Source organism: Prionailurus viverrinus, chromosome A3, assembly GCF_022837055.1.
Source record: "Prionailurus viverrinus isolate Anna chromosome A3, UM_Priviv_1.0, whole genome shotgun sequence".
Lineage (NCBI taxonomy): Eukaryota > Metazoa > Chordata > Mammalia > Carnivora > Felidae > Prionailurus > Prionailurus viverrinus.
In genome coordinates, this window is record NC_062563.1 from 15,768,330 (window position 1) to 15,791,964 (window position 23,635).

General features: G+C 40.5%; 1 protein-coding gene across 6 annotated transcripts in view; it reads right to left on the reverse strand.

Annotated features, from left to right (window-relative positions):
* STK4 (serine/threonine kinase 4) overlaps positions 1 to 23,635 on the reverse strand; it is a 92,159-nt gene that overhangs the window by 31,363 nt on the left and 37,161 nt on the right. For 5 of the 6 annotated variants that reach the window (XM_047854004.1, XM_047854008.1, XM_047854006.1 and 2 more), the window contains one exon: positions 10,392 to 10,549. In XM_047854004.1, coding sequence (XP_047709960.1) covers positions 10,392 to 10,549 — 158 coding nt within the window. Of the gene's footprint in view, positions 1 to 10,391; positions 10,550 to 14,812; positions 14,994 to 23,635 lie in introns of those variants that run through there. The other variant, XM_047854010.1, reaches the window with a different exon arrangement.

Here is a 23,635-nt window from a genome sequence, read left to right on the forward strand (position 1 = left end):
TTTGGAGCTGTATAGTTTATATAACTGTAAACTGAAACAATAAAAAGCAATATCTAAAAACACAAGATGAGAAAACAAATCTATCTACATACTGTGTCTGTGGCATAACCACACAGACAGAAATCATTGCAAGTGACTTAAGCATACAATGATTGGACCGCACATCTCACCGGGGATATGGCCTAAGGACAAAGAGAAGTGCAATACAAATATTAAACCGTTTTCAGTAATTATTGTTGGTGGAAGTGATGGTATTGTGATTCGGGGATGGCATATGTACTGTGGGACATAAAGCAGATGACAAGTTACACTGCAGTTGCGGAGACCCTTAGGGTGACGGAATGAGTTACAGATGTAGGATCGATGTGTTTAAGAGCAAGTCCTGTAGTATTCAACCTGTACTGGAAATAGCATAAGAACTCATGAGTTTGTAATAAACATACTTTCTGGTCTTACCCACTGAAAAGGCCTATGGGAAAATGATGACCTAACTGCGGTGAGCACTCCCTGTACCCAGAACATGGTCTCTAAATACTATTTCCCACTAAAAGGAAGCAGAAAATTCCTCCTAACAATGGCTGTTTCCATGAATTTAAAAAAAAAAAAAAAAAAAGAACAACAATAACAACAACAAAAAACAGCAGAATGGTGGTTGCCAGGGACTGGGGGTCAGGGAAAAGGAAAGATGTTGGTTAAAGGGTACAAAGCTCTAGCTATAAGATGAGTACTCTCTGGCAATCTAATGTACAGCATGGTGACTATAATTAGCAATAGTGTATCATATACTTGAAAGTTGAGAGAGTAGATCTTAAAACTTATCAACACACACACACACACACACACACACACACACACACACACATTGTGTGTGGGGATAAAAGAGTTAACTGACCTGACCGTGGTAATCATTTCACAATATATACATGTATCAAATCATCATGCTATACACCTTCAACTTACATATATTCTGTGCCAATAATATCTCAAAAAAGCTTTAAAAATGTGGCTGCTTCCAGGTTTGGAGCAAGAAACATACAACATGAGCCTGGAACAGCTCATCACATTAGAAAGAAAGGAGGCCATGAGAAAAGTTGCTGGGGAGTATATACATCACTAAACCAAATTTTTTTTTTTTAAAGAACTATTGGGGTCATAGCAAGATGGAAGAATTTGAACATAAAAAATAGTAACTGCAAAGATTGAAATGCATCAAATATTTTAATATCGCTGCTTTTCCTATATAAATTATAGCTGAGATTACATAATTAATGAAGCACCTCACTATAGAAATATTTCAGTTGGTAAATGGAAAAGGAATGATTAAATGTCACAATTTTGCAACCCCTAATGAAATAATGCATGTAGGCAATGACCCTCAGTGGCTTATAGAAGAGAAAGAGAGATGAGCATATATTCAGGTATTCTGAACCTCCTGATGGAAGTGCACATGCCATCTATGAAATATCCTTGCCAAAAAGAACTGATTTTAGTCTGAGTTAGCTTCTAGATCAGCAGTTCTTAGAGCACAGCCTGCAGACACCTGGGAAACCCCTCACACCCTCTTAAGGAAACTGTGGAACCAAACTGTCTTCACAGATATTATTTGCCCTTTCTACTGTTGCTGACATTTACACTAATGGTACAAAAGCAACAGTGAGTAAAACTGCTAGCCCCTCTGTATGAATCAAGTGGCACCAAAAGGTACTAGCAGCTATTGAATTCTTCACGACCACAGGCTCCAGTTAAAAACAAAAACAAAAACAGAAACAAAAAACCTAACAAGGGGCAACTGGGTGACTCAGTTAAGCATCTGACTCTTGATCTCAGGGTGGCGAGTTCAAGCCCTGCCTTGGGCTCCATGCTGGGTGTGAGGGCCCACTTAAAAAAAAGAAAACAAACAAACAAACAAACAATTTCTTTAAGAATGTCCTTGATGGGGCACGTGGGTGGCTCAGCTGGTTAACTGTCTGACTCTGGGTTTCGGCTCAGGTCATGATCTCAACACTTTGTGAGTTTGGGACCCGCATCCAGCTCCCCGCTGACAGTGTGGAGCCTGCTTGAGATTCTCTCTCTCTCTCTCTCTCTCTCTCAAAATAAATAAACAAACTTCAAAAAAAAATGTCCTTGATGAAGTAGTAAAAAGCAGTAATTTTATTTGAGTTCAATCTTGGAGTATGTCTTTTTAATACCATCTGCGACGAAATGGGAAGTTTGCATAAAGCACTCGGGCCGTGCCGTGCACTGCACTGGGTTGGCTGGCTTGAAGCGGAGTGCTTGTGCAAATAAGCTGTGATGCGAATGAGCTGCTTTTCTCATGAAACACTGTTTCTCCTTGAAAGAATGACACACTGTGGCCACTCGGACTCCGAAACGTGGAAGCCACGTTCTCACAAATGAACAAAGTAAGCCTTGTCGCTTCACGGGAAACCACAGAAGAGTGTGCGCTGCCAGTGATAAAACTCCAACTTGCAGACATTAGGTTCCATTCGGCCAGTGGGATAGTTACGGCTGTGTACTCGTCTTTTAAAACTCATTTCTAAATAAATGGGCAACAAACTCAAAGACAAATTGTTTGGACAGTGATTCTTTTGTTTCTATACAATGGCAGATAAAGTTTCAAGCTGTAGATACGTCGTTCCCAGAAAACATCAAGATGCATCAATTTAAACATGAGTCAATAAAGCATTCCTGCTACCATATTGATAATTTTAAATTACAAGTAAAGTATTCATTCTTACCTCCCACCTAATGTCTAATTGCTGAAGTGCATAACTAAAAGCAAAGAGCGCAGCCTCTCACACAATGAATAATCAATTATGTCCTGACAGCAGCATAAAGCTTCTTTACAAAAACCCATAGAAATCTCTGCTTCACAGTCACATTTGGAGCCCTGACCTAGGAAAGTAGAGTTAAGACAAAGTTTGATGAAATCATAGGCTGTTGTCACCCTCCTGGGGAAAGCTCAGCGCTAAAATTTATCTTTCCCTACCACAAAGAGCCATCTGAATGGCTTTAACTGCATAGGGAATCCAGACAATCAATCTTGTTCAGGTTCTGTTACTTTTATCAAATTAAATTTGAATTAACAGTTCAATGGTTTTACATCCTGATGGGCCCATTATCGCACAACTTCAGAGAGATATTAGTTTAGCTCTTTGAGTTGCATTAGGAGTCTATTATTAATTTTTCTGATACACCAAGGAAAAAACCTAAAAGACTACTAAATATTTCCCAAAAAAGAAGGGCACACGGGGCATTTCCTTATCGACCAGCTGGCCTCTAGTCCCGCACCTCTCCGCTCACACACCCACACCCGCTGGGCTCCAAAACACGATCTCTCCATGTTTCCTGGCATCCCACATTCCTCAAGGCCTCCACGTACCCTTTCCCTCCTCTAGATCAAGAATTCCTTTTCTTCTTTCAAAATACACTTCAAATAACTTCCTGATGCCTTCCCTGGGGTTCCTGCTGAGGTTCTTGCTCCCTCTTCTGGGCTCCTACAGCAATTTTTATATGCACTTTATAAACAGAATTTACCACAATAGCTTAGAGAAGGTGGTTAAGAGGATGGACTCCGGTGCCAAACTGCTTTGGGTCGAATCCCCGCTGTGCCACTTACCATCTGTACCACTTTAGCCATTACTTACTCTCTTTAAGCCTCACTTTGCTCATCCGTAAAATAGCAATAATACTACCTGCCTCCTGGGAAAGTTACAAGGACTGAGCTAATACATAGGAAGGACTTAGTCCAATGCCAAGCACATAGGAAGTTCTCAATAAATGTAAGCTATTATTAGCACAATGTATCAAAGTGATTTGATTTTTGCTACACTATCAACTCTCTCAGGATAGTGACTGTATTTGTTGAATTAATTCAGAGACTGTGTCAGTATAATCAAAATAGTGTGCTAACCATGGGGCTCTCTGCTGTCAGCGTAGAGCCCACTTCAGATCCTCAGTCTCCCTCTCCCTCTGTCTCCCCCATTCACACACTTTCTCTCTGTCTTTCAAAATAAATAAATCAACTTAAAAAAAATAGCGTGCTAACTTTAAGTCAGGCAATTGCTAGATGTTAGGAATACAAAGATGAGTTAAATCAGTCCTGGCTGTCAAGGATCTCTCAGCCTTGCCTATTCACACAAAGTACACATACAGAGGGCTTCAACGAATAGAGACTGAGTTAACGTGGGGGGCAACTACTATCAGTTCTGTAGAACGAGTCGTAAGAAATCTGGAAACAACTTCATTTGAATAAATAAGAAACTTACTCCAAAAACTAACAGACCAAGAACTAATAATCAATAATACTTAATAAAGTTATTAAGACTGAAAAGTACTAGATCATTTAGATCTGCAGAAGCTCTGGCTGACTCTATTTAGACTAGAACCAGGAGTGGGGGTGCACCTGGGTGGCTCAGTTGGTTAAGCACCCAACTTCAGCTCAGGTCATGATCTCGCGTTTCATGGGTTCAGGCCCCACGTTGGGCTCTGTGCTGACAGCTCGGAGCCTGGAATCTGCTTTGGGTTCTGTGTCTCCCTCTCTCTCTGCCCGTCCCCTGGTCATGCTCTGTCTCTCTGTCTCTCTCAAAAATAAATGTTAAAAAAAAAAAAGGTGAGGGGCACCTGGGTGGCTCAGTCGGTTGAGCATCCAACTTCAGCTCAGGTCATGGTCTTGTGGTCCGTGAGTTCGACCCCTGCATCAGGCTCTCTGCTGACAGCTCAGAGCCTGGAGTGTGCTTTGGATTCTGTCTGTCTGTCTGTCTGTCTGTCTCTCTCTCTCTCTCTCTCTCTCTCTGCCTCTCCCCTGCTCACACTCTCTCTCAGAAATAAACATTAAAAAAAAAAACCCACACAGAAAAACCTATGCAGAATTTTTTAAAACATTCTATTTTTTTCAAATTTAAGCAATAGTTTAGGAGTAATAAATACGTTCTTGCTGTAAAAACAGTTAAAACTGACATTCTCAAAGGTAATGACTCATCAAATCATTTCATATGCTGTTTTTTATCTCTACAGTCACCTGTGTGCATATACGCAGAAATATGTACCATGTTTTGTGGTTATTAAAAAACAAAAATGGTATCACACTGTTTACATTATTTTGCATTTTACCGTTGTTACACAGACTCCTATATATATACAGATATGTTTCCTGACTATTCTCTACACCTCTAATCTGTGTTCTATTCTTATGCCAGTTATCACAATGCTTTCATTGCTGTGGTTTTGTGCGATCTGACGCCTGGTGGTATAGGTCCAACCTCATTGTCCTTCTGGTTCAAAAACATCTTGATATCTTACATTTCCATATGGGAAGTAACTCTGGCCTATGTTTTAGACATCTATGTACCTAGGTTTTCAATTGTAGAGACATCACATCATAAATAGTAATATTCTCTTCCCACTCTGACATTCCTCTATCTTTAGTAACTCTCTCTTCCCTTCTCTCTTGCAGTTTTTTGGGACCTTCTTCCTCTTCAAATTGATCGAATCTGTCATGCGTGGGTCCTTTCCAAGAACCAGCATTTAGTTTTACAACTTTGACAACTCTGTTGTCTGTTTCCTAATGCACCGAATTCTGCTTTTACCTTTATCCTATTTTGTCTTATTTTCAGTCTTTCTTATATCCTGAAAATACACTTAAGGCTATAAATCTTCCTCAGAGTACCATTTTTGCTGCATCCTATAGGTTTAATTTACAGATCTGAACCCTGCAGGGTACTTGTAATTCATTTCTAAATAGTTTACAACTTCTACTTTATCTTGAAAACAATAAATATTTGGAGATATACTCTTACGTTTCCAAATGGAACAAAGTGGTTTTAGCTATTTTATTGTTAATTTCTAATTTTCTTGTGTTATAGTCTGTGAACGTGGCCTGTATGATTTCTTTATGGGATTTTTTTCTGAGCACTTTAAAACATAGTCAAATTTTGTGACTCTTCCATATATGTCTTCAAAGTGTCATAGAGATTTGAAAAGTGTTCCTATTTTCGGTTTTATCAACCTTGTTAACTGTAGTCCTCTGTTTTTTGTTTGTTTGTTTGTTTAACTGAAATGTCCAATTCTGAGAAGACAATTTACGCCTTCATCTATGGCTGCCGTTTTCTCATTGCCACCTGTGTTTCTAGCAATTTGGGAGAAGTATACATACTTACAGAAGTGCACGACTTAGGTCTTCTGACCAAGCACAGCTCTTAGCAATAGAAAACATATCTTTTTCCCATGCACTATGTCTTAGATACTATTTTATCTGATGTTAATATTCTTTCAGCTACTTCCTTTCAGCGAGGATTTTGCTGAGTGTGTCTTTTTCTTGTTTTAAACTTTTCAGTGATATTTTATTTTCGTTATTATCTCTTATTAACAAGATTTAGCTGGATTTTGACTGTAATTTTGATCCCAAGGTGATTTTAACGCGCTCACACGTCTATAATTACCGAAGTGTTTACATCGGGGCTGCTATCAACCATGTCACTCTGCTCCCGCCACGACGGGCTTCGTTCTCTCCTGACATCACGCCCACCACATCCGGCTTCAGAGCCTTTGTACGTGCTGCCCCTCTTCATTCAGGTCTTGGTAAATGTCTCCTTGCTCTGCAAGACCTTCTCTCATGCTATCTCTTTACTGTGGCTTTTTTTTTTCCTTCAATGCCATTATTACCTGAACAGATAGATTATCTGACCTAACGTCTGTCTCCCTCACCACTGCAAGCTCCAGCCTCATCTGTCTTGTTCACCCCTCCTGGCATTCGAGCCACCTTAGACTAAAAGATTACAGTGTGTTTCTGGAAGATTCGTGAGTCAAACTGGATTTAAGCTTACAGCTTTTTGTGGTTTTGCAAACGGCAAAATGGGAGGGTCTGAATTCTCCTTGAAGCAACTTTCATTGCTTGCAATGTGTTTACAGACTCTGAAATGCCGATTTTAGAGAATATTGCATTTTCAAGCATCTTTTACTATACTTTTATTTATTTATACTTTAATCACAATATATATTACACGTTAAAGGAAACCTTTGTTGCTTTTCCAACGTGGCAAATAAGGTAATTCATTTTAGAAATGCAAAAGTATTCGATTTCAGATGAAAATATGACGGTTTTTGTCAGTATCCAATTCTACCACTCCTGACAAAATTACTTCCTATTTGCCATTTTGGGCAAAAAAATTCATTTCAAAATAGCAACTGCCTTCACAGGAAGAAAGAGAGTATCTTTTTCATAATTAAAACCTGTTAAATGTATTAAATTTCATAGCTAAATGGTGTTAAATGCCTGGGAAATCAGCGTCTCTAAGAGATTGTTGAAGGAGACATGTTAGCTAGTCTGACACACAACCTTCTACAAACTCAGTGAAATTATTCAGAATACTTTCTTCACGCCACAAATTGGCTTGTTCTTTGCCAAATGTCACTTACAAACAGATACTTTCCAGGACGCCTGGGTGGCTCAGTCGGTTGAGCATCCGACTTCGGCTCAGGTCATGATCTTGTGGTCTGTGAGTTCGAGCCCCGTGTCAGGCTCTGTGCTGACAGCTCAGCCTGGAGCCTGCTTCGGATCCTGTGTCTCCCTCTCTCTCTCTCCCCCTCCCCTGCTCATGCTGTCTCAAAAGTAAGTAAACATTAAAAAAAATTTTTTTTTAATGGATATTTTCCTTCTTTTATGTGCTTCTTTGGAAACTCCAATAGGAGTACAGGAGACGCAAAAGGAGAGTAAAAAAGAAATTTAAAAAAATCACGCAAGGCTAATAAATCATGAATACATCCTTATTTCTGAATTTCTATACTGCCAGTAGGAAAGAAAAAAAGCTATACCGCACTCTAAAAACCTTTAGACCAGAATTTAGCAAGTTAGAATCGAGTGTAAGGTTGGTTAGAGCACAGATCACTCGGCACTGCCCCCAGAGATTCCGATTCACAAAGTCCAGGGTGGGGCCTGAGAAACCGCATTTCTAACAAGTTTCCAAGAGATACCAACGCTGCTGGCCTGGGGAAGACTCTTCAAGAAACTGTCTGAGGCTGTTATTTCAAATGCTCGGTTTGGGATTAAGGCAAGAGCTACCTAGCAAGAACTTGAAGGCGTTAAAAATCATTTTCATCTGCTCTCTGGTACTTTTTGAAACAGCAGCTCATGTACACCCCACCTAAACTTTCTTTCATTGCTTGGTCTGAGATTCTCTTAAAAGAGAAATTAAAAGTTTTGTTGAAATTTGGACAGTAAAAGTAGAATAAAATTTTACATGGTAGGATAGGTTGGTTCAGGTACAATGTGGACATATACTCATCCTAAGGATTTACAGCAAGAATCCCAGTCAAATGCACCTAAATGTCAGACAGGTCAGCCAATACACATGAATAAAGGAGGCCAGACATTGAGAACCAGACCTAAAAAGGGCAGCTGCTGTGCAGCTGCAGACAGTTATGGTCAGGTCTTCCAAGTTTTCAAAATAAGCCAGCGATCCACCATTTTATCTAAAAGCTCTCAATTTTGAAACCTGAGCAACTACTCAAAGGTTTGTAAACACAATACAGGCACACAAAAAGGTCTGTGGGCCGGAGGCTGCCAGTTTACAAGCTCTGCGTAGAGGGAGTCTCAGGACCTCCTCCCACCTGGGGCAGGCACAGTCCAGGTTGGGCAATGTGCTCACCTACTCGCGGCGCTCGTGGCCACTCCCTCCAGCAGCTGCCTGTTCCCAGAATGGAAAGCATGCTCTCTAAACACCTATGAAAGAAAGCCTCTCTGCATAAGCAGCTTGCCCACCAGAACAACTTCTCGGCCAGTAATCCTAGTATGGGAAAACTATGGCAGAGAGAAGAGAATTCTTCCAACACTGGAGCTACTGATCCAAAAACAGTGATATAAATGCCCGGAATTTCGGGATCACTAACTTTTTTCAAAGAAAAGGACACTACAGATTTGAGAAAAGGAATACAGATTTGAGGATTCTGAAGCTTTCTGTCACACTGATGGTATCCGGTATCCAGAAGTTATTTCATCTTTGCCTAGAGACTCACTCAACCGAGAAAATCAGTCCTTACAAATACGCTGAAGGCAACCACGTGGGCAACACCGAATCGCCAAAATAATTCAAATCTCACGAGTCTACTAACAAATGAGTGAATAGCTGACAGGAACACGTGATGCTGAAGAAGTAAATGAATGAACAGATGACAAGGCACATGAAGTGGGCTCTAACAGGGCTTCAGGGACTCAATAGTGAAACAGCCTCAGGTGGGTTATTCTGATGCTCAAATGACCTCTGTCACCGTTAGCACACACGATGACATTCCTGCTACTGTACAGTGGTAGAAATTATATATGGGATAAGGAGGTCATTACCTCAAGGCCAGTGAGTAGGAGAGTAGAAAGACAGGGCCAGAAAGGCCTCCCAGAATCCAACCACAATGTCCAATCCAAATTCTTTCATAAGCAACATCAGAATGACGACAGAATTTAAGAGTGTAAAAGCTAAAAATCCCTAAAGAGAAAATTCTTTTCTAAAAATGTTCAAAAAAAGGAATGCAGACTCCTTAGCTTACTTTTTCCCCCAATTTTTTTATTGCCTCTGCTCACTGAATCTCTGTGAACATTAACACGTGTCTGTGGTTGAGGGAGAATGTTCCACTGCAGAGAAAGGAAAAACACACCCAGTTTTTCATAAGAAACTTTGGAACAGTTTAATACTCATCCTCAGGCAACATTCAGAATAGTCCTCTCAGAGAGTCTAAAATTAGGGTAATGATTAGCAAAACAGAAAAGACACCACACACCAGCATGAACTGCCCTCCAGTGTAATTCTTAACTATAAAGTCACAATCCCAAATCAACTAGAAATGTGGGTCCTTACTCGATGAGGATTTCTTTTACCATTAAGAATTCCAAGCTCGACAAAAAGACAAATGACAAGTGAATAAAGGATTTTTAGAGCAAAGAAGATGCCATTACACCCAGACCTACTCAAATGTCAGTGAAGATGTCGTCTCGAACCCATGAGGCCCTCAGTGCAATGGCCAATGGCCAGAGGCTTACACTGCACAAGAAAATGCTCTAGCGGGGCGCCTGGGTGGCGCAGTCGGTTGAGCGTCCGACTTCAGCCAGGTCACGATCTCGCAGTCCGTGAGTTCGAGCCCCGCGTCAGGCTCTGGGCTGATGGCTCAGAGCCTGGAGCCTGTTTCCGATTCTGCGTCTCCCTCTCTCTCTGCCCCTCCCCCGTTCATGCTCTGTCTCTCTCTGTCCCAAAAAAAAAAATAAATAAATAAACGTTGAAAAAAAATTTTTTTTTTAAAAAAAAGAAAATGCTCTAGCGCTTTTGGTGAAGTGACAGAACTGGATGTGTGTTGTGGCAAATAACTCTGCCCAGCAGGCAGAACCAGTGGCTTCCAGCACTACTTACAAACTCATAGTCTCCATCCTGCGGCACTTTCCAATCTGAGGAGTTCCTCAGGGGGCCAGGTACACTTTTGCCGAAGCTATTGATCTGATTTTCCTTTTCTTTTTGTTCAAAGTATTCAAGGAACGATGGTTTTGCAGGCTGCATGGTCTCATCCCTTCCTGAAAACCAAGAACAACAAAAGGAGAAAAATGATATCTTCGACCTCAGATAAGTTTAATGGATACATCCATCTCCAGACGGCCTTCATTCGGGCTGTGTGTCAGTGGCTTTTTTAGAGAAGGACCCTGAGGAGAATCTAGTAAAAACCACAGGAAATGCACAAATGCTCACTCCAAATGCTTCTCGTGGAATTTCAGAGGACTGTGGCCCCCCTCAAATACATGCAAATACTTCCCCAGGGCCCCTTTTTCTGGATGGAGAGACTTGGGTGATGTAAAGACCCCGAGTAAGATGCAAGTAGTATTTTGGGGGTCTCCGATGGCAACATGTTCCTGTAACATTTAGACTTAAAACAGAGAAGCAAGCAAAAATATTTACTTGTCATCTACGTAGACAACATTTTCTAGAGCCAACGGAGTAGAGAAGGGGAATGATACAATAGGGTGACTCCCTTTTGATAAACTCATGATCGGACTGGACTAATAAGAAAAATATGCATGAAAAATCAAATAGAAATAAATCATAATCCATCCACTCCAGGAAATATTACGTAACTTTTAAAATCTTATTTATAAACGGTTTACAATAAAGCTAAAAGTTAAAAACAGGATACAATATTATATGTACAGAATGATCTCAACTCTGTAAAATCATATATGTAGGGGGGAAAAAAAAAAGACTGGAAGAAAATATACCAAAATGTTAACGGGGTTTGTCTCTCATAAGTAGACCTCAAGATCTCACAGAAGGAAAGATCTTGCAAGCTGGCATGGTCAGGGAAGACTGGTAGAGGGGGGCTTCGGCTGGGCCCCAAACATCCCTGAAGAAGAATCAGCACTTAGGTGGCAGGGCAGTTACACAGCAGAGGCAGCAGGTATGAAAACAGCAGTCAGTCACTAGTTAGTAACAAGGGCAAAAAGAAAAATTGTACCTGGCACGACTTAACAACCTAGCTAGCTGAATGTATCTACTTCACACGTCAAAGTAATCTGTACTTCTAATTAGTATTCTAATACCAGGAAGTACAGAAGTTTTTTCCCAGTGCTTTCCATGAATATGTGGGTTTATACTGCCCTTTTCCCCAGTAACCAGGAAAAAAGACCAGAAGGCTCAAAGCCTTGAGAAATGAATGGGGAGGGGCATCTGGGTGGTTCAGTCAGTTAAGCCTCCAACTCTTGATCTTGACTCAAGTCACGATCTTGCGATTCAGGAGTTCGAGCCCCATGTAGGGCTCTGCACGGACAGCACAGACCCTGCTTGGAGTTCTCTCTCCCTCTCTCTCTGCCCCTATCCCACTCGTGCTCTCTCTATATAAATAAATAAGTAAACTGAAAAAAAATTTAAGAAGTGGATGGGGAGGGGTCTAGAAGAGAAACACCAACAAGTGTTTGTCCCATGCAACCTTATCTCCCGACACCCCCTGGTCCAGTGTCAAGCAGGCACCCTGACTGCCTCTCAGACGTTTGTCATCTCACTTTACCATTGCCAAGTTCAACAGCAGCCAATCCTAGATCTGCCCACTTCCAGATGCTGCCCAAAGCCTACTTCACTGGTGCCTCCTCACTAATGAGGGATTACACACAGTATTTACTAAGATCAGTGATTATCTGGTGAGTGTGTGTGTTGTTTTGTTTGTTCTAGGTACCACATTAAGGGCTTTGCACGCTTATTTTATTTAATTGTTGAGTTAAATGTAAGGTATCATTTCATAATCTACTTCTGAAGGGACTGCAACAAAATAAAACCTGTAGAAGTGGAAGTGTTTTGGATTTGTCGACAAGTACTTTTGATCGGTCCCCTCTCTGGGACCAGGAACAACCGTGCAGCAAGCCTCCACAAATCCCACACACAGACAAAGAGTACTTAGAGAGCCTCCTGGAGCCATGTAACCATGGCCGTGCTAGCGACAGCTGTCACATATAGCACACGGTGTCCTTTCATACAGAATCTCCTGGCACAAACGGTGTATGGTGTCCTTTCATATGGAATCTCCTGGCTAGACAGTCCAACCAGCTGACCAGGACAGGAAGTCCTGAAACAAAACAGAGAGCCCAAATGGCTTCCAAACAATTAGTTATTTGGAAAAACACTGAATTGGATCCACACTTCACATCTTAAACCAGGAAAACTCCAAATGGGTAAAAGCTCTGACTGTAACAATGGAAACTATAAGCACTGTAAGAAAACTTGTGTGAATGCATTTAAAACCTGGGTGTGGAAGGGGTGCCTGGGTGGCTCAGCCTAACGGTTATGTGTCTGACTTCAGCTCAGGGTCATGATCTCACGGTTCACGAGTTCAAGCCCCTGGTCAGGCTCTGCGCTGACAGCTCAGAGCCTGGAGCCTGCTTCAGATTCTGTGTCTCCCTCTCTCTCTGCCCCTCCTCCACTCATGCTGTCTCTCAAAAATGAATAAATAATAAAAATAAATGTAAAAATTAAAAAAAACCTGGGTGTGGAAAAAGGCTTTCTACCTATGACAAAAACCCAGATGCAATGAAAAATGGGAGAAATAAAAACCTTTTATGTAAAGAAAACATCATACATTTTTAAAAATTAGTAAGCACATATATAAGCTAAGACAAATGACAAACTGGAAGAAAATACTGGCAACAAGTACCATAAATTTGTTTAAAGAATTTAGGGGCACCTGAATGGCTTAGTCAGTTAAGCCTCTGACTTCAGCTCAGGTCATGATCTCACGGTTCATGAGTTCAAGCCCCGCGTCAGGCTCTGTGCTGACAGCTCAGAGCCTGGCACCTGCTTCCGATTCTGTGTCTCCCTCCCTTCTCCACCCCTCCTCTGCTCATGCTCTGTCTCTCAAAAATAAATATTTTTTAAAAAAGATCCAGATTTTGGTCCAACTATAAAATCCTGGGAAAACCATAGGTTCCAATCTACAAAAAGAGGCCCCTGGACCATTATTTCCCACGCCCCTTTACAGCTCCGAAAATTTCCTAATTCTATGAGTTGGCAGTAACTTATGAAAACGTATTTATGCTCAGTTACTGATAACCATTCAAAAGAAGTTCTTATCTCCAGAGGGATTATCACACTTGGTAACCACTAATCTAAAATATGCCACAGCTTAGATGTGTATGGGCATAAACCAAAGACCAGACCAAAGCAAAAAGTAGTTAGGACTCAACAAATACTTGTGACAAGACTGTCTCTGACTCTTTGAGTTTTTTGTTGTTGTTGTTAGCGGGGTTTTTTTTGGAGGTGGCAGGGGAGAAGTTGTCTTTTTTAAAACAGATGGAAGAGGTGACCAAATTTTTCTTGGCCCAAACTGTAATAAAGATATCATCTAGAGATGTTGGTTATAAAAATGTTTTATATAAGTAAAGCTGAAGACATGAATGAATCTACTAGTAGGAGAAGCCAACTCAACTGGCAAGAAACAGCATGCATTCAAAAAAGAAAAACAGTTAGGTGTATTTGTGATTCCTGTTATTTAGTGGTTCCAGAAGTTAACTGACTGCATCACAATATTCTTCCTCTGTGTTAGACTGCTTCCGTATTACGTTCACATGGATCAGTCAGCACTCCTGTTGTGACCAACATTTTCTTACTAACACTGTGATTATAGTACCTGTTTTCACTCTGATTTTGTAGACTGATAATTCTCAGTAAACAGATCTGTATTACTGTAATAATTAGTATCTCGGATAGAACGTTTGCAAAAAACGTCCATGAGAATTCCCTCCCAGTGTCATCGCCCATTGGTAATGCCCTCCCGCAAGATCAAGATCATGACCTGAGCTGCATTCGGATGCTTAACCGACTGAGCCACCCAGGTACCTCTCAAATTCAATTAAGATTTACTGAGTATCTTCTAAGCTTCAGGCATTTTACTAGGTACTTTTGCATGACAGTCCTATTCAAACTTCATGAACACCATGAAATGAAGCAGGAGGGTGGAGGACCCGCATTTATTAGTCACCAAGTAGTAGATGATATACCATTTCACGTAATCCTCGAATCTTCTGAAGTATGTATTATTTCCACCTTACAGGTGAGAAATCTGCTTAAGATTACGTAGCTAGTTACCAACAAGAATGGGATTGTCAGTTTAAGTCTGACTGTCAGTTTAAGTCTGGTGAGCTGCATCTCATACTGCAAATTCTCTAAAATTGAAATGAAAATTCTTGATATGTCAGAACTGCCATTAAGGTGAGTGTAGAAAGACTGAGGGAATGGGATTTTCCCAGTAACCTTATCTTTGAACTTCTCTTTTAGCGCTCCTGAGCTGGATAATCAAGTGTGCTGGACAACAGCCTGTCAGTACTGAAAAGTGTAAGAGAATCAGTCCAAGCTGATTAAAGGCAATGCTGTCCCCAGGGCTTCAGCTGGCTGGTGGGCTTTTTGTTTCGATGTGAGCTGGTATATTTTTTCAGATGTATCCCAGGAAATGAAGACGTTCCGCTGAATGATAATTCCAGAAACCTGAAGCCGTAGGGAGAACAGACAGAGCCGAAAAGTCAAACTTTCTAAATGGCCGTCTCTTGCCCTGATTCTTTGATCTGACACAGGAAATGCATGAATTCTTATACTATGACTGACCCATTTTTCTTTGTAAGCAGCATCTGGCAAGCTCAATGGAGGATCTGTCTAAGCTCACAGACCAGGGGTGAATTCATAAGCAACTGTATCCCATGTTTATTTTTCTTTGAAAAATGCTATATAAAAGGAGAAAGACCTAACAAGCCAATGTGCATCAACTGAAGAATGGATACATAAAATATGGAATACCTATACAGTGGAATATTATTCAGCAATAAAAAGAAATGAAATACTGATACATGATACATGGATGAACCCTAAAAGCATTATGCTAAGTTCAAAGAGCCAGTCACCAAACACGACATATTTTATGCCTCCGTATGAAATGTTCAGAAAAGGCAAATCTGTAGAGACATAAAGTAGATTAGCTGCCCAGGCCCATGGGGTGAGTGGGTAGGATGGCAAGTGACTGCTAATGGATATGGAGTTTCTTCTAGGGGTGATCAAAATTCTCTAAAATTAGAGTGTCAACAAAACAGGGTATTATCCATACAATGGAATCATTCAGCCATTAAAAAGGAATGAAGCACTGACACATGCTACACCACGGATGAACCTTGAAAACATTAAGAGGAAGAAACGGAACACAAAGGCCACATTTTGTAGGATTCCATTTATATAAAATGTCCAGAATGGCAAATCCATAGAGACAGAAAGCAGATGATGGTTGCCCGTGAATGGGGGCAGGGGGTAATAAGAAGTGACTGCTAACAGCACTGTGGCTTTTGGGGGGGCAGTGAAGAAAATGTCTGGAATTCAACAGTGGCTACGGTTGCACAACCTTGTTAACTAAAAAAACCACAGAATTGTAACTTTCAAATGGTGAATTTTATGATATGGGAATTATATCTCAACTAAAAAAGATACATTTTTAAAAGTTAGATTGTGGTGATGGCTGCAAAACTCTGTAAATATACTAAACCCCAATAAATTGTATACTTTAAATGAGTAAATTACATGGTATGTGAATTATATATCAATAACTCAATTTTAGGGGTCCCTAGGTGGCTCAGTTGGTGAAGCGTCCAACTCTTGATTTAGGTTCAGGCCGTGATCTCTGCTCAGGTCATGATCTCACAGTCGTGAGATCAAGCCCTGCATCAGGCTCTACGCTGGGCACAGATGCTGCTTAAGATTCTCTCTCTCCCTCGCCTTCCACCCCTCTCCCGCTCACACACTTGCACGCACACCCTCCCTCAAAAAAAAATTATTAAAAAAACTAGAGATTAAAAACAATAATTCAATTAAAAAAAAAAGAAGGACTTCTTTCCTCTACGGTTTACTTTTTTTTTAAACGTTTTTATTTATTTTTGAGAGAGAAAGAGACAGAGTGTGAGCAGGAGAGGAGCAGAGAGAGAGGGAGACACAGAATCCAAAGAAGGCGTCAGGCTCTGAGCTGTCAGCACAGAGCCCGACACAGGGCTCGAACTCATGAACCATGAGATCAATGACCTGAGCCGAAGTCAGACACTTAACCGACCGAGCTACCCAGGCACCCCTACAGTTTACTTTTATTTCTAGATTCCTTTGAGCTATGACACAATGCCAGGGGAGTCAAAATTGGGAAAGAGATTGACCAAAGACTGAAGCCTGTCTTTTCCTATGGAATGACCACCTACTAGACATTAAACTTAATGCCCTTTCATTTTTACGTTCGTTTTTAAGACTGTCATTAAGTAAACCATAATGGTCACTACTCTGCCCTTAATTTCTACAGTAATAACTCTTTTCTACCTTAACAGTAATACATTCTGTTTAAGTTAGAGAAGTACACAGAGCCTGCATTTTCTTCTGTTTCATATTTGAATACTTGCAAGGAAAAAACTCAAGTAATCTCTCAAATGTTTTCTTCTGGCATGGAATAAAATGCCTTATCAGAGAGTTGTTTGTTCTGGTTTTTAATCTAACCTTTGTTAGATTTTGGTCTTTGTGTGGTTTTTGTTTTTGTTACTAGGCACCTAAGTGTCTTCCACATATTAACTCATTTCATTACACAAGTTATTATCCAAGTTTCTGTGTCGGGCCATAAATATTCCTTTGAATGTTCTTTGAAATCACTGAGAATTGCTGGAATCATAAATTAGAAGATTCCCTGGAGTCCAACTGGAATAACTCTTCCAGTTCACCAATTTTGGCAATTGCCTCTTATGTAAATTGACATGACTTCTGGGCAGTGGTACTTAGTTATTTAAGTCTGGTGAGCTGCCACATATCTATTCAAAGAAATCTGAACCCAAATTTCAAAGAATTACTAACTGGAGCAAAAGAGGTACACATCTAAAAAGATATAGGAGGTTAACAAGTGAGAATGATCCATATCTTGGTTATTGCAAAAATTTCCCAACTGATCTTCCCTTGTCCAGCCTTTTCAAGCTCCAAATCATCCACGTGACTCTTCTAAAAAGCCACCTTGTCCTATCACTTTTCTGATCAAAATGTCTTTAAAATACCCTATTACCAACAGTAATTACCAAGTTCAAACTTCTCAGTGCGGCACTCAAGGTCCTCCAGCATCCAGTCAAAATCCACTTCAGCCAAATTGAATATTCAATGTATATGTTTACTTTCTGACTTTGCACCTGCCTAAAATAGTCTCCCTCAGTCTTTCTGCACATCTAAGTCCTTGCTTTCCTTCTCACAAAACCTTTAATACTTGTCTGCACCACTTACCCAGCATTTTGCTTAGTTATATTACCTGCATATGTAAGTTATGGCAACATCAAATACCACTATCCAAAATATCTAGGGTAATGCCCCAGACATATAAGGAACTACAAGGAACAGTTATAGTACAGCAGGCACTCCATAAGTATTAGACAATGATAATGACAAATGTCATCTTTCCCTCTTAACCTATAAATTCCTGGTCAGCAGAAAAGGACTCGTTTGGTTTTTATACACTACACAGGCATAACACATTGTGACTACCTAATAAATACTTCTTGGTTGGCATTAAATATTTATTGTTAACAAATACTGATTCCAAATTGATATTTTTAGAGCATAAACAGTTATGAGAATCATCTACTTTTTCTATATAGATCCATTTAAATTGATTAAAATGCATCTCCATTTCTTTGCTGAATAAGAGTAAGCAAGTCAGAACAGCTTAGAGCACCAGAGAAATATATTCCCTAACCAGTCAAAACTGATTTATCTGCCTCTTAAGCGTAAGAGCCGAAGTATATCTTTTAAGACTCATTTTCCCTTGTTCTTCATTACTCTCATGCTACTGCCCTCTCCTGGAAAATACATTTCCCCCACGGCTATTCTTGGCTCTCTCTCCTTTTACCAATTTAACTGTAATGGAGCACCTTATCTTCCCAAAAATATAGGCCTTGAGCCCTTCACCCAAGCTACACTGAGATCTGGTACTTTCATATCCTAATATGTGATCTGGCAGAGTGTTTCGAATGAATTTTCAGGCACCACGTGTCTGTGCCTTTTGGCTCATCCCAAAAGAATCAAGAATGTTAATGGTTTCCAAAGATAAAATTGAGCCCAACATCTGGACAGAATTAGAATAACTGCACAAACAATTAGGATTTAGTCTCCACTTTACAGGATGACCTTGAAGTATTTTTCTAAGATAATTTTTTTTAAGTTCACTTATTTTGAGAGAGAAAGCACAAGCCAGGAAGGGGCAGAGAGAGGGAGAGAGAGAATCCCAAGCAGGATCCATGCTGTCCACACAGAGCCCAACGTGGGGCTTGAACCCACAAACTGAGATCATGACTAGAGTTGAAGTCGGACGCTTAACCGACGGAGCCACCCAGGCGCCCCTGACCTTGGAATATTTGTGCAACCATGAGAAAAGTCTAAGGACCAAGATGTCTGCTCTTCTACCTTAAATCCCACCCAGGAGAAAGATTCTGATAAACACACAGTGAACCACAGCAATTATCGTTCAGGGACAGAAAAAAATCCAGTCAGTAAAAATTCCACAGGATTAAGATAACAGTTTGAACTCAACAAAGGAAGGTTCAGGTGGATCCGAAGTCTAGCCTTCTTTAAAATCTGCCATCTTGCATTTTGAGCTATTTAACAGATTCTCAAAATACCTCTATCTTATTGCCAAGGAATGTAAAACACGCACACTCACTCACTCTCTTTCTCCCTCTCTCCCTCTCTCCCTCTCTCTCCCCCCTCAGCACATTTTTAAAACATTACTGAAACTGACAGGTAACCTTACTTTAGTTCAACCATTTTCATGGTTTTAGTTCACCAGTGCTCAGAGAGATGGCACTTACAAAACACCATTAATGCCAAGAATGAGAACATAAAAACATAAAAAAAACATAACTAGCAAGAGAAAAGGAATTAGGATGCAAAAAAGTAGCCCTGGTTGAAGGAACTTTCAGGTCCAATTAAAAAGCCACTGTCACTCATTAAAAGACTCATAAACTTACACAACTCGCCATTTTGAAGCATTTACATTCTAAGTATTTTCCATACGTTATTCCATATCATCTTACCAGCTCTACAGAGTAGGAACTTTTATGCCCCATTTTTTTAGACTAGGAAACTGAGGCTCAGAAAAGGACGTAACTTGCCAAAGTTGAACGAAATTTATGAGATTCTGAGCAAGTTTCAAAGCAAGGACTCTCATTCCAAAAATTAATATTCTTTCCATGATCCCTTTTTCTTTCTCTTACCCTTACTGAGCAGATACATTTCTAACAAAGTGTTGTAAGTTTTAGCTTCGGTACTATAACTATACCAATGCATGTGTAGAACTCTCAGACAACGCTGTGAGTAGAAAAAATACATGAACACTTAACATTCTCTGACAATAGTTCTAAAGAAATTGCACAGTAAGGCTACTGTAGTAAAAGAAGTGTTAAAACACACACAGTACATTACGTCCTATTTACTACCCTTGCATATGCGATCATCAGTCAGGGAGAATGAGATGGAGAACATACAAGGGAGGCAATGTTAAAACAATCCCCTCCAAACCGCTGCAGGTGTAAAGAAACTAGGCTGTGAGTCAAGAATTTCCAACTTATGCAGCTCCAAAATTGTATCTGATGGGTAGTGTTGAAATAAAATCATTTCAACAAGAGCCTGGACTTTTTAACATGAAGAAACTTATGGCAACAATAGGGGCCTTCATGAGACTTAGGAATTTCTGGGGAACTACAAATACACAGTGTTTGCCCCACATAATACTATCAAGTAATTTGCCCACAACATGCTTCTGAGTTGTCCTAACTAATTTATGCCATTCACTTTAAAATTCTACTTCTAAGAGATTAATGTGGTCATTACTCTAGAATAAAAATTAGAAATTTATGAATCATGTTCGAGTTTTAAATAGAAATCACCCACTTACTCCCTTTCAGAGTCTCATTTAAAAGGCTGGGTCTGAACTTGGACCACTGAAGGATTGAAAGATTGAATCCACTGACTCAAGCCTTTCAAATAAGAATGCCCACTACCGTAGCCTCTACTATTCTAGACTCTACTGGAGGGCTTGGTAAGAAAGAAAAAATATATAAGGACCAGTGGCGACTGGGTGGCTCAGTTAAGTGTCCGATTCTTGATTTCATGATCTCATGGTTCGTGAGTTTGAGCCCCGTCTCAGGCTCTGCAGTAACAGCACAGGGCCTGCCTGGGATTCTCTCTCTGTCCCTCCCCTGCTTATGCTCTCTCTCCTTCATCTAAAGTTAAAAAATATATATATATATATGTATATATATGTGTGTGTATATATATATATATATATATATATATATACACACACCCACATATATATGGATCAGAAGAAAGAACTAAGATTGACTTTTGTGTAGTCAACATGGAAACATTAGATGAAAACTAAAGAGAGAGTCAACAAAGCTATAAACTGCCATTAATAATATTTACTTTGATACACATATAACTTTCTCCAAGTCAGTTCGCACAGAGTTTTGAGTTTTATTTTAAAAATTTATTTAATTACTTGGTTAGGGCCATTTTAGCCGATGATAGCTGCAAAATTACATCGTACAAATTTTGTCCAAAATTTCTGCATCATACCATGTTGCAGAAAGAAAACATCAGTTCTCGTGAAGGTCTACTGAGAAATCTGGGAAGAGAGAGGAAGTTTAAACTATTTTGAGACATTTTGGCAGATTTTACTCTTACTTGAACTTTGCCAAGTATGAGGTGTCCAATTTCCTACCTAAATAAAATAAAGACACTGTCCTAATGTTGCTGCGCTTACTTAAAATAGATTTTAAAATAAATAAACAATGGTCTTGATCGAGAATAAAGCGTACCATAGAAAGGGGATTTGATGGGAATGCCATTCTAACTCATAACCTGTTACAGAGCTCCCTCTGCTGGCCCCGAGAAAGCACAACAATCCTGACACTGACCTAGAACCTCTCCAGTCACTTCAGATATGGGGGGTGGGGCAAATAAAGTTCTTCCATAGCCCTTATCAAAAAAACAAAACAACAACAACAAAAAACCCACACTTATGTAGACAAATAGAAGAAACCTTCCAAAATCCCCAAACTGATATTTTATCCAGACATAGTTTTCAAAGTAGTGCAGGTGATGGTTTCCCTCCTCGGTTCTTACAGATGCTCCTAAGGTCTAAGGCAACCAGGTCTCCCCTCACTCTGACCCCCTCCCTCCAGCTGCAACCGGATTCTTTACTCTAGACTGAGACATACGCAGCCAAAACATACTCCCTCAGACGGAGATACCATTAAACCTATCGTCAGAGGCTGACCCCCTTTGACAACCATCTGCCCTTCACTTCTGGAACTCTGGGGAAACATATAGAGTAGCTAGTTACTTGAACAACCAGCAAGGAGAGGTATATTACTGCGGGCTGAGGCTTACCAACATATGATCTGTAACATGAGCCTTGGTCCTGTCCCTCAACAACTAATAAAAAAGGCTCTGCGGAACAGGAATATAATATAATAAGCTTTGAAATCAAACATACCTAGTTTCAAGCCTTGGCACTTCTATTACTCACGATGTGATCACGAGCAAGCTACTTAATCGCTTTGCAATTCCATTTCTGCTGCGACAAAATGGGGGGTGGCTGTATTTACCACACAGCATGGGAGCAATGACTAGTATGTCAAATGTTTACAAAGGATTAAGCACAATGCCTGACACAGAAAATGCCTAATCATTAATGATTATTATTAACAGTTATAATGTCTAACCTCCTGAGTATAATAAAGAAATAACTTATATAATAAATAATCGGTCCTAAAAAAAAAATAGATGATCTCTGGAATCTCCTCAGAAGCCAGCGCTAGTCTTCATCATGAATTTTCATGAGTCTTATATTAGGTCTAATGCCCATTAATGTAAGGGAATGCTTCCAAAACAAATTAAAGTTCAGGAGAACAAAAGGAGCACAGACTCCGGACTTGAGATTCCCAGCTCTAGCACTTACTAGCCAGGCGACCAGGAGCAAGGAACAACCTCTCCCAAGTTTTCCCTGGTAGAGAAAGTATAGACATACCATCACTATAGACAGGTCAAGATGACTGAATGAACGGAAGCACTAGAGGGCCCCCCTCCTGCTCTAAACACAAAAATTCAAGACCTAACAAAACAAAAACACCGTAGTGCTCAAAACTAGAACAGGAAACTTCGCAGATGCCAAAAGCAACAGAGGAACCCACAGCACTGAGGTGAGTGGCCCACCGGGAAAACCAAACCAGAGGGACTAGTTTTTAGGCTGATGTGGGAACAGGAACCGAGATAAGACGGGAGCCAAGATACATCTATAAAAAGGCAGCTAGAACTCCATTCCCAGCACAAAGATGAAGCCAGGACAAACTCTACCCACAAGCACAAGGACATGGCTTAGGAATGTAATAAGGGATGGAAAGAGTCAACTTCCAGAAATGTAATTCCCTTGGCTGTCCCACAAGCACACTCCAGTAATGATTAATATCTAAAAACTACACTGGAAGAAAATACCCCTTAGGGACCCACAGGGATACCTATGCAACCCCAAAAACATAAGAGACCTCCAAAGAAGATACTTCCCACTAAAGCTCACAACAAAAATTACAAAATACAAAAAGAAATCTAACAACATGAGAGATGGCAGACACAAACAGCAGAGATCAGACCCAAAGGGACACCTGGGTGGCTCTCAGTTGGTTAAGCATCTGACTCTTGATTTTGACTCAGGTCATGATCCCACGTCTCTTGAGTTTGAGCCCCACATCGGGCTCTAGGATGACAGTGGTAAGCCTGCCTGGGATTCTCTCGCTCACTCTCTCTCAGCTACTCCCCTCACACACACACACACACACACACACACACACACACACACACACACACAACTCTCTCTCTCTCTCAAAATAAATAAATCAACTTATAAAAAAAAGGGGGGTGGGGCACCTGGGTGGCTCAGTCGGTTGAACGTCCGACTTCGGCTCAGGTCATGATCTCGCGGTCTGTGCGAGCCCCTCGTCGGGCTCTGTGCTGACAGCTCAGAGCCTGGAGCCTGCTTCGGACTCTGTGTCTCCCTCTCTCTCTGCCCCTCTCCCGCTCAT